The sequence below is a fragment of the Carassius carassius genome, chromosome 6 (genome assembly GCF_963082965.1).
Source record: "Carassius carassius chromosome 6, fCarCar2.1, whole genome shotgun sequence".
NCBI classification, from domain to species: domain Eukaryota; kingdom Metazoa; phylum Chordata; class Actinopteri; order Cypriniformes; family Cyprinidae; genus Carassius; species Carassius carassius.
The window spans coordinates 8,174,241-8,190,732 of NC_081760.1; the positions used below are offsets into that span (position 1 = coordinate 8,174,241).

At 35.9% G+C, this 16,492-nt stretch overlaps 1 protein-coding gene across 1 annotated transcript; it reads left to right on the forward strand.

Annotated features, from left to right (window-relative positions):
• The first annotated feature begins 1,274 nt into the window (after nt 1-1,274).
• On the forward strand, nt 1,275-14,514 carry LOC132142330 (MICAL-like protein 2). The gene is made up of 17 exons (XM_059552124.1): nt 1,275-1,682; nt 2,504-2,549; nt 3,799-3,943; nt 4,193-4,341; nt 4,579-4,706; nt 5,843-6,277; nt 7,038-7,361; nt 8,258-8,424; nt 8,938-8,986; nt 10,164-10,429; nt 11,150-11,217; nt 11,545-11,662; nt 12,251-12,353; nt 12,449-12,522; nt 12,739-12,853; nt 13,119-13,165; nt 14,308-14,514. Exons 1-17 carry the CDS (start codon nt 1,540-1,542, stop codon nt 14,388-14,390), a joined length of 2,460 nt encoding a protein of 819 aa, XP_059408107.1. The 5' UTR covers nt 1,275-1,539; the 3' UTR covers nt 14,391-14,514.
• The last annotated feature ends 1,978 nt before the right edge of the window (nt 14,515-16,492 follow it).

The window sequence follows — 16,492 nt, forward strand, 5'->3', positions numbered from 1 at the left end:
AGTTTCATGGACAAAATGTATTGTCTGTACCACCAATCCCCCAAGAATCAAAGGGAAATGTGAATTAAAAGATTGGCAGAGTCCTAAGTGTAAGGTGGGTGGCCTCATCACACAGAGCAGTGAAGGCAGTGTGGACAATGCATGAGGCGTTTTATGCTCATTTCTGCAAAGCCAGTCATGATGCTGAACGCAGTGCAAATGAGAGATGCATGTTTCAGGGTCTTGCAACAAAGCTCTCATCAGGGGACTTTATAAAGAACATGGGTCTCATGCTTGATGCTTTGGAGGAGCTTAAAGATTTATCGGAAAGTTTGCAGTCAAGGAACATATCGTTATCTCGAGCTGTGCACCTGGTTGAGAGAGAAGTTGATACTTTTTTAGCCAGACAACACAACCCTGGACCATACTATAGACAGGCAGCTGAAGCAGCGGAGACTGGAACATTTTATGGGGTAACACTGCAAAAGGACCCTAGGGTAAAACCAGTTGATCCTAAAAAATGTTATGAAGCTTTGGCTGAAAGTGTGCGCTCAAGAATGGTGACTGAAAGTGAAAAGTCACTTTTTGACAAAATTTATATTCTTGTGCCAGAATTTTGGCCATCACCGTTGCCAGTGTTTTATGGAGAGGATGAGATAAGAGAGCTACAGTATGTGACCTTTTTGACATCAGCTTTTCTGGTGTCAGACAGAGATTCAGAGATTTCAAAGAGCATCCAGAAATTGAAGGGCTGCAAAAACTGCAGCAGGCAGTGAAATCACTTACTGTTAGCAGTGCTGACTGTGAAAGGGGATTCTCTGAAATGAACATCACAATAACACCTCTAAGAGCTCAACTAAAAATCCAAAAGTTGTCAGCACTGATGTTCATTTCTTTTTTTGGGCCAAAGTAAATAAGTATTGTGATACTTGGTGCCACAGTGACACTCTTGTCCCAAAAATTATTCCTATACCACGATACTCAATATGTTGTTCTACGGCGAGTAATTTTTCCCTGTTGCACCTACACAAACTTTGAGGGTTTCCCCACCTGCCAAATCCCATATATATATATATATATATATATATATATATATATATATATATATATATATAAACCATCAGGTACAGGGTTGCCAGGTTATCACAACAAAACCCGCCCAATTGCTGCTCAAAACTAGCACAATTATTTGGGCTGACCAGAACGAAAACGAAATCCTCCGGACAAATCACGTTCTGGGGGGGTAAAATTAGCACTTTTGGCGTTCCAAATAACACGGTTTTGGTGTCGCTTCAACCCGCGGCAACAGTGTTACAGTAACCCAATTCCTCGGGAAAACGACTTGGCTACACTGATCAGGAAGCATATACGACAGTTTTTCTAAGGAAAGTCTTTAAAAACATTTACCTTAAAACTCCACCCATGAAGACGTCATAACTCTTGCCTGGAGTTTCAGGGCTTTCTCAACCTCAGCTGACGGTGAGATCACTTGGTGTGGGTGAGCGTGGAAGCGTGGTTTTGGTTTAAAGCACTAGTCCCGGCTTGAATCGCATTTGCACCATGGCTGCTGTGAAGGCGCTTCAACAGTGGTGCAAAATCCAGTGTGACGGATACCGGGACGTGTCGATCACCAACATGACCACATCTTTCCGGGACGGTCTGGCTTTCTGCGCTCTGATTCACAAACACAGACCGGACTTGATGTAAGTAACAACCCCCAAACTACAGCACGAGAGCGCGGCTCGGAGCTGCATTGTGCTCAGAAACGAACAGCTTCTCTGATCTGAACTTTGGAAGAAAGTTTAAATACTCAACATTCAGACGTAGAGATTGTTTACACTTTATAGCTCGTTTCAGAATTTCTACCATTTAGAACTGAGGTTCAAAACGAAAGACATTTTTGACCGTAGGACGAGGACATTAGATCTTTTAGTAGCCTACTTAAGAACTTGGAGAGCATAGGATGGTATCAGTAAAAGTTTCATAGGCTACTGAAGAAATACTACGAGAACATTAGAACTTTTTAGAGTGAAGAATTTTATAACTTAGAACAAAAAGTGTAAAAGTTTAGAAGTTAGGAAGAAAACGTTGATACGTTTGTAAGGTGAGGTGAGTTAAAATGAGACCATCAAATGTTTATTTGCCTGCTTTATGACTTATAAGAATAACATTTTTTTTTTTAAATTTAGGAACAGAACAGTATAACATTGTTATAATAAAACTTTATTTTGTATGAATATATGAATAATAATATATTGACCAAGAAATTCGAACTAGAAGTTACATGAGGAAGATTTTGGGCAACAGATTTAGTGCTTGAAATACTCCAAATTAAACCAATAACACCATGACTTCGACATTATTGGTTTCTAATTGAACACCTGGAACTTGAGTGTTGACCAGTCTATTATGTTGACATCACAGGCTACATGCTTGTGTTTGTATTCCTGTAAAATTTACATTGTTAATATTTGACGTGGGGAAATCCCTTTTCAGTTTTCTCTCATTGTTTGCTCTCTTGCAGAGATTTTGATTCTTTGAGCAAGGAAAATATCTATGAAAACAATAAACTGGTAAGATTGTTCACTTTATAAAATGATCTCTTTGCTAACTTTTAGGCCTGTCACTCCTTTCTATAGGTGCCATCTCCATGACATTTTGAATTTTGTTTATCCATTTGGTTGTAATTTGAGTTTTTGGTTTTTATGGTTTATATCATACAGTAACTCTCAAAAATAGTTAACCACAGAATTTCCCCCTTATGACAAATTTCTTAGAGGTAAAACAAAACAAAAAAAGTTCTTTAGAGTAGTATTTTGATTTATGGGTTGTTTAAAGCATTCATACATACTTTTTTTTCCTTTTAAAGATAAAAAGTTATCTGTGTAATGTGAAAAAATGCTCTCCTTGGCCTTAGCTTGTAAGTTTTTGGTCCTTTATTTCAGGACAATAGAGCAACACAACTGAATCTGCTTAAAGTTTTCTGGGAAATGGCTTCATTCCGTAAAGATCACAACCCCATCATGTTAACAGTTAGCAAGTTTCCTAGACCTCTCAACAGAGCTATTTGACCTATGTGTGGTTGACCAGGGTTCAGATGTGAGACAGCAGCAAACTCGAGGCCTATTCTAGTGGTTTCTTCTGTTTTTGCAACAGCTGAGTCACATGTTGTGCTGTTGTAGGCCATTAGAAATCATCATCTGCACACTCTTACGTTTCTGTTTCCACCGAAAAGGAATGCTGTCCAAAAGGGCCTTGTTGTGAAAGAGCGCATAGAAAAGCATATTGAAAAGTGCTGCCAAAGAAATTCTTAGAGCTTTGTGAGCTTGTAAGGATAGCTCTCTTTCCAAACAGAGCTAGTGTGAAAATTAAAGTGTTAAGATAAAGTAATGCATGGTTTACTGGATGGAAAATCATCACAAATGACATTTTATTTGCCCAACAACTGTTTATCATTATAACACTGAACTATACATGAGCTAAAAGCTGATGTAGCGACACATCCACACCATTATGAATGGAGTAATACTGATCAGACATCCTACAATGAAAAAAAAAACATTCTCACTTTTGCACCTTGTAGATATCAAACATTTCTTGAAAATCTGGAATGATATTTTCAGGTCTAGGACTCCAATTTCAAGATTTTCAAAAACTCATTCAGGAAATCCTCTTATTGTTCTGCAACACAGATGTTCCAGAGATATTGTACACACATTTACTGAAACGCCTTTATTGCTGAGTGCTAAACCACTCTTGTATAATTCTTATTGTCCCTCACATTAACTTATTTTTAAATGTATTTATTTAATTTTTAACCAGGCTTTCGAGGTTGCAGAGAAGGAGTTGGGTATACCTGCCTTGCTGGATGCTGAAGACATGGTTGCTCTAAAAGTGCCCGATCGCCTCAGCATTCTGACCTATGTGTCCCAGTACTACAATTATTTCCATGGACGCTCTCCTAGTAAGACAAATATCAGTGCTGTCACCGCATATAGCTGTTATCCACCAATTCATAAAAGTTATAATTGTTATCAGACATATGGATATCCAGAGGCCATAAAACAAAACAGAATCTTGTTCAAATCTATGTTAAAAAGATATTGCATAAATAAAGGATAATATAAATGGTAGTATAATGTGAAACCAGCAAAGTGTAGTAAACTACATTCTTGGAAATCCACTTGGACATTTTTTTTTTGTGAATGTGCAGTTGGAGGTATGGGAGGGATTAAAAGACCAGCTGAAGAGACTAATGAAGCGCCATCTGAGAAGAAGAACCAACCTATCACAGCTAAAGTTTCTGCTTCACCTAAACCAGCCACAGAGAACGTGACGACTAAACCAGCAAATGATATTAAGGTACACTACACTACTCTTCTGAGCACACATAGGAAATTTGGCAGTTCTGTGTTACTTGTGGAGTGTGTGTAATGCAAACTCACGGATAGATAACAAACCTTGTCTTAGGTTACATAATTCTAATATGATAACTTATGGTAAATATAGTTTTAGACGTATCCTAAATTGAGTTTTTTTTTTTTTTGCACAGTGTTTCATGAGTAACTGATCTTTTTGTTTCTTTGGTTTTATTTCCAGAGACAAGTTTTGACTGAACGTGCCAATAAATCTACTCTGAGCAGCAGATGTAGTGTGTGCAACCAGCATGTTCACCTTGTGCAGCGCCACCTAGTGGATGGGAAACTGTACCACAGGAACTGCTTTAAGTAAGTACATTTATTTATTTATTTATTTAGTTTTGATCCATTGACCCTTTTGTTCATTTGTTTTTAACATAAAAAAAATATTTAATTGAAATTAAATTATTAATTCATTAACTGGTAAAAAACATTTCCATACTACTGGTCAAAACTTGTAGATAATTAATACATTTTTAATTATTTTTTTTTTTTACGAAGTTAATTATGCTCACCTAGGCTCCAAGTCTTATTTGAACACAAATACAATAAAAACAGTTATATTATGAAATTATTAAATTTTATTATACTTTTATTATACTGTACAAAAGTGACAGTAAAGACATTTATGTTACACAAGATTTCTATTTCTTTCTCAATTTTCTATTCATCAAAGAATCCAGAAGAAATTCCAGAAAAATATTAAACAGCTAAAACAGTTTTCAACATTAATAATAATAATAATTGAATAGTTGTGCACCAATAATAATTGATATAGTAATAATAATACTAATAATTGAATAACTGAGCATGAGAGACTGAAGTAATGGTCGCTGAACACTCAGCTTTGTCATCACAGGAATAGATTACATTTTTAAAACATATTAAAATAGGACACATTTGTTTAAATTATAGCAATATTTCACAATGTAACAGTTTTTACTGTATATTTAATCAAATACATGCAGCCTTGGTTAGCACAAGAGACATTTAAAAAAAAGTATTTTTAAAAAGTATTATTATTCCAAACTTTTGACAGGTAATGTGTACAGTACGTAAATGAACCAGTGGACCAGTGGATCATGGATACAATGTTTGAATTGACATAATAATGATTTAATTTGAGCAGTTTTATTTGGGAAACATTTTTGTAATAGCTGCCTGTTTGTAAATTCCTTTAATTGTTTGCTGTATATGCCAACTATAAAAGAGTTGTTGTTGTTGTTGTTTTCTTTTTGTCACCTGATTATTTAGCATAATACCAGTGAATAATAGCAATGAAAAGTTTTTGCTCTGTCAAGAAGGGAGTAAAGATCAGCATCCATCTCTTGATGTTTTGGAAGGCATTTACACTTTTCATGATCAGATAGTTATTCAGTGTAAATACCCCTTTAGACGTATTTTTTTCTGACTGGTTTGTTAGTTACGATCTATCTATTCAACAGATGCAAAGAGTGTTCCACTATTCTTCTCTCTGGCACCTACAAGCCTGGAAAGGTAGCAGGCTCTTTTATCTGCAAGACACACACAAGCATAGAAAAGCCTCTGACGGCCCTGACCACACACATCACAGTGGCTCCACCAAAAACACCGTCCACTTTTATTAGCAAGATGGACCAGAATGCATCAGGTGGAGGTACTGGAAAAGCTGGTTTAAAACCTAGCACATCTAAACATGGTTGGCTGGCCAATACTAGTGACCGTACACCCACCCGTGAGTTACCTGTCATACACACTCCAGCAGTTCAGCACACGCCAGCACCAAAAACAACTCCAGCACCAGAGACTGCAAACGTGAAAACCTCCTTTAGCTCCAGAATGCCCACAGAGTCTCTTAAACCTGTGTACAGTGTACAGAAGAACCAAGAAGCCAAAAAGAGGTGAATATCTTTCAGTTCAGTATTCTGATATTTTATTGGTACAGTGTTGTTATGGTTAACTAAAACTCTTAAAAAAAAAAAAAAAAAGTAGGAATGTTATCTTGGACAACAAACTGAAATGAATAAGTTTAAGTTAAAGCTAAAATAAAAAAAAAAGCTATATAAATATATATGAAAAATGATAATAAGCACACAATAAAATACAAAGTACACACACATATATATATATATATATAAAACATATCTCTCAGACTTATGTAGTGTATTTCAAAGATTGTTTTTAATGCAAGGTATGTACCATGTCAGCTAATTAATCTTTTATTTTATTGGTATGGCTCAAAATGGGACATATTGGCTAATACTGAATAGCGCATTTTCATTTCCCTGGTTTTAGTTTCTCTTTGCTGTCATCCAGTGCATATTTAAAGTTAATATTTCCGAACTTTAACAATTTAATAACACTACAGAATTCAAAATGAATATCCATTTTTCATACTGTACATTAATGTTGTGATGCCTAAATTCACTGTGTCATTTAAACCGACTGATTTTAGTTTTTAATGTTTTTATATTATCGATTTTTTGTTTAAATGTATTTTTATTTTGAAATTGTTTTTTGTTAATTTATATTATTGTTGTTGTTGTTATTTATTTATAAATTTATTTAGACCAAGTTAAATTTTAATTTTAGCCTTTATGGTGATCAACCATAACAAGACATTGACTAGAACCTTTAAGGTTTTTTTTTTTTCTTTAATAGATTCTTTGAGTCTAGCAGCAATCCCAGCAGTGCTGTGCCTGCCAGTAAGAACACCTCATCATACACCTCAACTATATCTGTTAGTACAGCAAGTGTTAAAACTCCTACACCAGAAAGCACAATACCTAGAGTCCCTGCAGGAGCCACAGCTGCTAAAGGTAGAGTCCTGCTGCGGGTGGGAGACTGGGCAAAAACACAGGACTCGGAAAAAGAGAAGGAGAATGCAAAGGAGAAAGCCAAAGCTGTGATCGGGAAGATGGTGATGGAGGAAAGGAAAAACAACAGCTCGTCTCAGAGTCTAGCTGGGCTGAAAGCAAATAACAGGTGAGTTACATTCACCTGCTTCGAGTGCATTACATAGTTGGCAATTATTTTATAACTTGTTTTTACAGGGTGGAGGTGTACATGGGTCATAAATGAAGCCGATATATAGCCTTTATGTAATCAAGGCTGTTGTGTTGTTTAAATTCATGGTTAAAGATACAGGTTGTAGGACCTGCCACTAGAGGGCGTGCTATCAAAACAATAACAATCGCGTGGTTTGATGACGCTAAGAAAGAGCGTGGAACGATGGGATTTGTTGTCTTCTACCCAACCACTGATGGCCATCAATCAGACGGAAAGATAAATCATGATTTAACGCGAGTTCAATGATTTGCGCGAGTAGATTACATACAAAGTCAATGCAAAGACGCAATCAGACTATGGATCAAACGCATCCTCGCACGGGTCTAGAGACGCGATGCCCCGCGTTTGGCGTGTATGCCCCATAATACTAATCTTGTTGATCGTTATAATAGCATACATTTTCTGTAAAGATACGAATCAAAACAACTCACCTGTCAAGTAAAACACGAGCGAGATCGGCATCTCTTTCTAGTTGAAGTTTGTCGCGAAGCTACTTCCGCATTTGTCCGCGACACTGTTGTCAGGTGGTTTCTACGTCGGTAAAGGCGGTAACAAAGGGTAACTAACATCATTGAAAGGCGACTCCACTGCCCCGTGTCACTGTTTAGAATGGGAATTTTCATGATTTACAAGTAGTTGAAAACATAAGAGATTGTTAGTAATCAGCTGGACAAAATATATAACACCTAGTGGTTTTTGGATATTTTACTGCAAATATCTTACAAATTGTACCTTTAAGTGTTTGTAGACATGTTTGTGTATAAATGCACATGCATCATTAACACAATCTCCTCTCGTGTTGGTTTCCATAGTAATGTTTCCCCTGTGGAATCGGGTGCTAAAGGCCCCTCGGGTAAGGTGCGTCTCAAAGCACTTGATACCAGTGTGGAACCTACTGCTCCCACTGCTTCAGCACCATCCTGGATCAAAGATAAAACCTTATCCAGACCTGCGAGCACGCTGCCGTCCAACAGCAAGGGTAAGGAAGACAAACTCACATATTTACTGCCACCTGCTACCTTAGGTTTTTAATGTAGATGAGTTCAACATCAGAATAAACAGCTTTGGTTGGTTATTAAACAACAAAATCTCTTTGTGGCATGTGGTGGACTTCTGAAATGAGAAGCAAAATCCCCCTCTCTGTGTTAGAATATTATTATTATTATCATAAATTCTTGCTTACTTATTTGATTGAGGTTTATGGTAAAATTAGGATAAGTTTAAGATAAATAGTGTTCCATTTAACTGGAAACTCAAACATTCCAATATGTTCATATTTTAGTAAGTTTATACTTGAATTTTTTTTGCATCAAAATATCATCAAGGTTATACAGTTTAATTTGTTTTTGACATTGCTTTAATAATAGCTACAATTATAAACAGTGAAATTTATTTAATTTATTGCTAAAAATGTTATTCTAAGACCCAAATGTCTACACAGTCCGTTTATGAATGAATTTTTAAAATTGTATTATTATTATTGTAATTTCAGAAAACAGTGCCGCTCCATCTGACTGGAGGTCCATGCTCAAGCCTGTGAAGTAAGTTGTGCTAGTTTCTGTTGTCTTTTTTCAAATGAAACCTGCTTTGGATCTTTACTAATAATTTCTTGTACTTTAATATTTTTTTAATCAGACAGCTGAAACCTTTTGTGACATGTTCTTTCTCAGTAAAATAATTTAATAAGTTCTTTGCTAACCACCAATCATCCCTCTCTTCATTGATTAATCCCATTGATGTCACCTCTGATTCAACAATGAGGCTTGAGTTTAAGTCTAAGACACTAGCTGCATTTTGGATTGGAGTGGAGAAAGATTTCCCACTGCTAGGTAAAAGAGCTCTGGCCAAACTCCTTCCATTTGCCACGTCTTACCTATGTGAGATAGGTTTTTCTGCTGTGGCCTCCATCAAGACTAAATACAGATCAAAGCTGGACATTGAAAATGAACTAAGAGTAGCAGTCTCACAGCTGCAACCCCGATTTGAGAAGATCTGCAGCATGAAGCAAGCCCACACCAGTCACTGAAAAGATGTGGACATTAAGGTGCAGTTTTTGCAGAGTTAAATGTTCAGGATTTTGTTATTTTCTTCAGAGAGCTGGTAAAGTGTAAAAGGCCACTTTCATGCAGGAATGGAGTTTATAAGAAGATGTGTTGAAAGCCATGAACACCATTACATGGTAAAATTTTATGATACATGATGCAGTGTCACTTTTAATAATTGTGAAGGTGATTTGTCTTTTTTTTTTTTTGTTTTGTTCAGGAAGAAGTTGCCATTTTGTATGACTTACAATGTTAAGTAAAGTCCAGTGGAGTTTAGAAACAAATGATTTGTATGTTTGTGTCAGTGTGGGGGGGCTCGAAAATATTCTTATCTTCAGAAAGTGGGGCCCTGCAGAAAACGTTTGGGAACCACTGGATTAACCGGTTTGCCAGATGGTCTGTCCCTCCCAGTCCTTCATGCTCTTATGTGATTCTAAACCCTCTGCGCTCAATAAGACCAGTAGTGGGTCGTATCTGAAAGTCCCTAGAGCAATAGAGCTCAGTGCACACGCAATTCCCCCATGAAGATCTTTCATCTGCATCTACCCCTTTAACTTGCCTCAACCTTCTTAACTTTCACCTGTCAGAGGTGAGAGAAGTGATGCAAAACGTTTAATTGCTCAGAAACAAAACAAAAAAAGTTCAATATCTTTTGATCTCTTTTCCTTTTTATTAGAACTGTCGGTTCAACAGAAAGCACTGGCTCACCCTCAAAGAGGCCGGAAGCAGTTTCCTCTCCACGGACACCAGGTCCTGGGATCTCTCAGACATCTGTCCCAGCACCATCTACCACGAACATCTTCATTAGCATCAACTCGCCTAGAGCCCCCTCTCCTAGACCCCCCTCTCCTAGAGCTCCTTCTCCTAGAGCTCCTTCTTCTAGAGCTCCTTCTCCTAGAGCTCCTTCTCCTAGCCTAATGCAAAACGAGCCTAAACCTAGTGGTAAGATCTTAGGAAAATGTGTAGAAATGGGCTTGTTGTTCATTTTTTTTTTTCAGCAATGATCAAAAACATTTTTTTAGATAACTTTGCAAAAATAATGAGGCAAAATTGTACTAATTAAGTTTATTATATACCTTTTTCAAAAAAAATATTTTTACTATTGTTTATATGCTATTATAGAATTTTGAATCAAACGGAGATATAAAAATATGCAGTAAGCTTTCATTTTTAAATACATTTAAAAAAAGTTTTTTTTAATAATTTTTTGACATTTTAGGACTTCAAACTATTTAATTCACCTGAATATTTCTGATTTCTATGTTTGTTTGTTGTTATGTCTAATATTTGTTTTTAGCTTTATTTCAGTTACCAAAAAAAATATATATATATATTTTTTAACAATAATGACACTGCTAAAAACTAGTACAATTTTGCTTCTCATGTAAATATATTTTGATTTGATGTTGAAATGTTACTGTGATACAATATCAAGATGCTGATTAAGGATTTGATTTTTCCACTATATGATTACCATTTTTTACACATCAGGTTATAAACATAGTCCGAAATTATCATGATACAATTTCCAAAAACTGTGGTAATGCCAAAACTTTACTTTATGTAAGAAGTGTCAGGTACAGTCAAACATGAGTTACAATAAAAGAAACACTGCATGCAGTAGATTTGTTTCTCCATTTCATCAGTCTGTCTTTCTTCCAGACTCCAGCAGTGGCAGCAGTGTATCTCCTGTTAGTCCCTCAGGGACTGAAACTCACAAATTGTACAAGGTGTGTATCAAAACAATAATTATATGTGTTATCTGCTCTTGTGCATTTCCGTCTTCACTGATGTGTGTGAGTGTTCAGGGATTACTTTCTCAAGGGGCCTATTTAGACTGTTTTGGAGAGTCAAAGGACCTTTGGGACACCGTTATCTTTAAATAGACTGTTAGAATCAAAATAGAGGGACTTCAAAGTAAGCCCAGACTTGTGAACCATCTTTTCATTCCTCAGATTGACTAGAAAAGCTTGAAAGGAATACATAAACCAATGAGGATCTGTACAAAGTCATTTGTGCAGAGAGTTTACGTTTGACATATTGTGTGTCTGCTTTAGCCGGGTTATATTCCCAAGGATGACATTCAAAAAGAACTGAAGGAAGTTGAGAAGAATATGAATGAGTTGGAGAAAAGAGGGGTAGAGCTGGAAAAACAACTCCGACAGTGTGATGAGGGTCTGTACACACACACACACACACACACACACACTTCTAAAAAAAAATACAAAATAAAAAACAGCTTAATTAAAACAGGAAAACTTTTTACCATCCCCTTTATTTTGCCAAATAAATGTATGCATATTATGAATAGTACAATTTACAACTTTGACATTTTGATAAAAAAACATGTATGTATATATATATCATAAAATTGTTTACTTTTTTAATAAAATATTTGAAATTTTTCTAAAATCTTAAAAAAAAAAAAAAAAAAAAAAAATATATATATATATATATATATATAATATATATTTTTTAGCTCATTCAACTTTTTTAAACTCATTGCCATGCCTAAATGAAACTGTTGATCATCATAACTGTACACTAATAAATTCAGAATTGGAGGATGTTTTAAAAAGTGGTTTAAGCATTATTTAAGCTTGCATAGTAAAATAAGTAAGCATTCCAAGACTAGATGTCGTCCTCTGGTGCTCCAGCAGATGGAGACAAATATTAAAAATGTAGATTCTCAACTCTTAACTTGTTAGCCTCACTAATGCAATTATGTTTAAAGGAATCTTGCATTTCTTGTTTTTTATTCAGAAGGAGAAGATGACACATTAATGAATGACTTAATGGTGGACTGGTTTACCCTCATCAGAAACAAACAGGTCTACCTGAGACGCGAATCCGAGCTTGTGTACATGTATGTGTAAACTCCTGAATTACTGGAATGCTTATAGTGAATATCTTATATATTTCTAAATGTGCATTAATTGGTTTTGTTATCTGTTATGACAGTGCCAAGACACAAGATCTGGAGGAAGAGCAACCCAGTGTTGAGGCCGAACTCAGGAAACTGATGGACAAACCAGGTTGAAAAAGTCAAGCATCATTTTGTTTGTGTAATGCAATGATACTTTTCGGGCTCACTGTATCAGTGTATGATAATGAAGCTAGACTGTTACAACTAACAGATTAAATGATTTGATTTCTTCAAGAGATCTACGTTTGTTTAAAAGCTTAAACGCTTTATTTCGCTTTTTTGTAAGATTCTAATCTAGCTTTAAAGTGCTGTTTCTATCTTGCAGAGCATCTGAGGACATCTTGGGATCGTAAACGAGAGGTAGAGCTGATGTCCAAACTTGTGGAGATTGTGAATGATCGGAATGCCATACTGGAGGGGCTGGATGAAGACAGACTGAGGTGTGCAACACATGTCATATCCTATCATACTTGCCCAAACATCCTTGGTTACATCAGCAGAAGAGTTGAAAGTTACTACATTGTGATGAAAAGATAATCGTAACTTTAAGCGATATATATTTATTTGTTTATTATAAGATGCACATTATGACCAGGCACATTCATTAAAGTAAATGGGGCATTGATTAAATGGAGAATTAATTTATTCTGTATTTTGTATTTTTATTTGTATTAATTTTGTTTAATTTCGTTCATTCATTTATAGGGAGGAAGAGGAGGACGAGCAGCTGAATAGGATGATGCAGAATCTTGGTTAGTATTATTACATATGTACTATGATTATGTATGCATAAATAGCATCAGAACTTGATAATTAAACTGTTTTGCAGAATTTTCCATATAAGCTTTTGAAAACTGTGCAAAAGAGATAGTTAACCTTTAAAAATAAATCATATTTGTGTGATTTTAACATTAATTGTATTTCCTGTAAAAAAAAAAAAAAAAGGTTTTTCAAAAAATACGACCGTTTCTTTTTTAAAACAAATTACATTTCCCTAGCTAGAAACCGATTACTGTGTACCAGCTGGCTCTGATTTTAAAGAGGCAGAAATTTGCAGCCAACTCTATTTATTATGGCCCATTGAATGTCTGTTGGATGATTCAAAATGAACATTCCTTCCTTTTTGCAAATAATAAGAGGCTGGCAACAGAGAGACGGTTGTTTATTGTCACCATTTGTTCACTGATGGCACAGAGGATTATTATTGTTAAGGTTTAGTGTCTGTTTCTAGTCAACATACTAATATAAACTGATACATTTGGTTTATAATTGTAAAGCTGATTGCAATTGATTTTTTAATCAAGGGCAACATTTTAGTTAAGGCATTGGCATCTAAAGTGCTAAATACAGAAAGCTCTGAAAGTCTTCTAATAAAAATAGCAATAATTGCATAATATTGTTTGTACTTTCAACCAAGCAGTTCAGAGGTTCGACAGGTCAGGCTGTTTTTATTTTATTATCTCTGATGTTGAAACAAAATTTTTCTTTTTGGAATAACTGACCACCTGTGCAACTGTCCGTCAACAGTCTCAAAGTGCTATGAATCTTGGGAGTAATTGCTCCATGTATGTTTATATATATTTCATGATTTGAAAGGCCAAACAGGAAAAGTTTTGCAACCCACTAATGGAAACCATACATATCTAGCCTTGGCTAATGATCTGCCTGCTTTTTCAATGCTAAAATGAGTTAGAATAAAATGTATAATTTATCAACCCAATTAAACTAATCCATACATGTAGGCAAAAGTCATAACCATTTGCAATTCATGACATAAAAACTTTTAATGATGCTCAGTGGTCACCATTAGTAAATGACCTCTTGGTTTCCCTTGAAATGAACAATACTGTATGTACCTTGCAGCTAAGTATATGTTTTGCTCTACCATTTGCAGATAAGAAGAAAAAAAAAGGAAGGAGAAAATCCACATCCCGGTGGTTTAGTTTTAAAAGTAAACGGGCGTCCGCAGAAGACTGATCCTTATGGAGGATATATGTGTGTGTGTGTGTGTTTGTGTGTTATGTCCTGGACCGAATGTTTTCTGGTACAGTTTGAGGTCAGATCACTAAATCTAAATTGCAATTATGCAGCCTTCTACAAATGGTATTTTTTTATGAAATCACATCATTATGTATTTTCACGCTCCTATTTTTGCACATTTTTCATCTGTCTCCCCATCTCCCCTCTTTGTGGGTGTGATTGATGCATTTGATAGCAAATGTTTTGCACTTGAATCCTTTGTATAATGTCAATCGTATCTCTCAGTCAGTGTTTCATTAGGGAATTGGACAGTGTTGAGAGAAAGGTCTTAAAGTCATATTGATTCATATTGGATCAAAGCTGAAAATGGACATGGGTTAAGGTCCGACCTAAACTGTAAGTAAGTAAGTAAGTAAGCTTTATTTCTATAGCACTTTTCACAGACAATGGAGTCACAAAGTGCTTCACAGAGTTAAAAATATACACATAACATAAATGCACATACAATACAAAATTACACATATACAGTATATGTGCCACAATAAAAAAAAGAAAACATAAAACTAGTTAAAAGCTTGTCTAAAAAGATGTGTCTTTAGGTGCTTTTTAAAAATTTCTACAGAGTCCAAAGCTCTCAAGTCTAATGGAAGAGCGTTCCAGAGCCTTGGAGCCACCACGCAAAAAGCGCGGTCACCTCTCGTTTTTAAACGTGTTCTAGGAACAGTTAAAAGATCTTGACCCGAAGACCTCAAAGAACGGCCTGAAGTGTAGGCATGAAGTATATCCTGGATATACGCCGGAGCTTGATTATGCAAGGCTCTAAAAGTAATGGTTAAAATTTTAAATTGCACTCTAAAACTAACTGGAAGCCAGTGAAGAGCCTTGAGTATAGGTTTAATGTGAGATCTTCTTTTGGTCTTTGTTAAAAGTCTAGCAGCAGCATTCTGAACTACTTGCAATTTGTCCATGGAGGAATTGTTTAAACAAGTGTACAATACATTGCAGTAGTCAAGACGAGATGAAATAAAAGCATGAACAAGCATCTCCATCTCATTATTAGAAACTACAGATCTGATTTTAGCGATATTCCTGAGATGGAAAAAACAGGAACGAACCACAGATTTAACATGACTGTTAAAACACATAGATCTATCAAAAATGACACCTAGGTTTCGCACAGCATTACATTCTGAGGGTGATAGAGCCCCAATGGCCAGTTTAATCTTGGGAAAAATGTTGTCAGGAGCAAAAATCAGCACCTCAGTTTTATCTTGGTTTAGCTGCAAAAAATTGTCTGCCATCCAATTGTTGATGGAGGCTAGGCAGTTATGCAACAAGGACAGTTTGTCTAGTCTATCAGAGTTAAAAGAAAAATATAATTGAATATCATCTGCATAGCAGTGATATGATATTTCTCCAAAGCTACTAATAATCTTCCCAAGAGGAAGCATATACAGGCTGAACAACAGAGGGCCAAGCACAGACCCTTGGGGCACACCACAGGACAAAGGAGCAGAATCTGACATATATTTCCCTACGGACACCGAAAAACTCCTGTCGGAGAGATAGGAGGAAAACCAGTCCAGAGCTGACCCAGTAATTCCCACAGTTTTTTTCAGTCTATCTATCAGAGTGCAGTGATCGACAGTGTCAAACGCTGCACTGAGGTCTAAGAGAACCAGCACAGAGCATTTACCCCCATCAGCAGCCATCAAAATATCATTTGAGACCCTAAGAAGGGCTGTTTCAGTTGAGTGTTTTTTTCGAAACCCAGACTGAAATTTGTCAAAGATATTGTGCGCATTTAAAACATTATTCAGCTGGTTCGCCACAACCTTTTCTAAAATTTTAGAAATAAATGGCAATTTGGAAATAGGCCTATAATTTTTAAAAGTAGCTGCATCAAGATTGTTCTTTTTCAAGATAGGCTGAACAACAGCATGTTTAAAACAATTAGGTACCTTGCCCAATTGAAGAGACAAATTTAAAATTGAGACCAAACATGGGCCAAGATGATTCATGGATTTTAAAAACAGAGATGCGGGTAAGATATCTACCGGGCTTTGTGAAGGTCTCATCGTGCCCACTAATTTAATTAT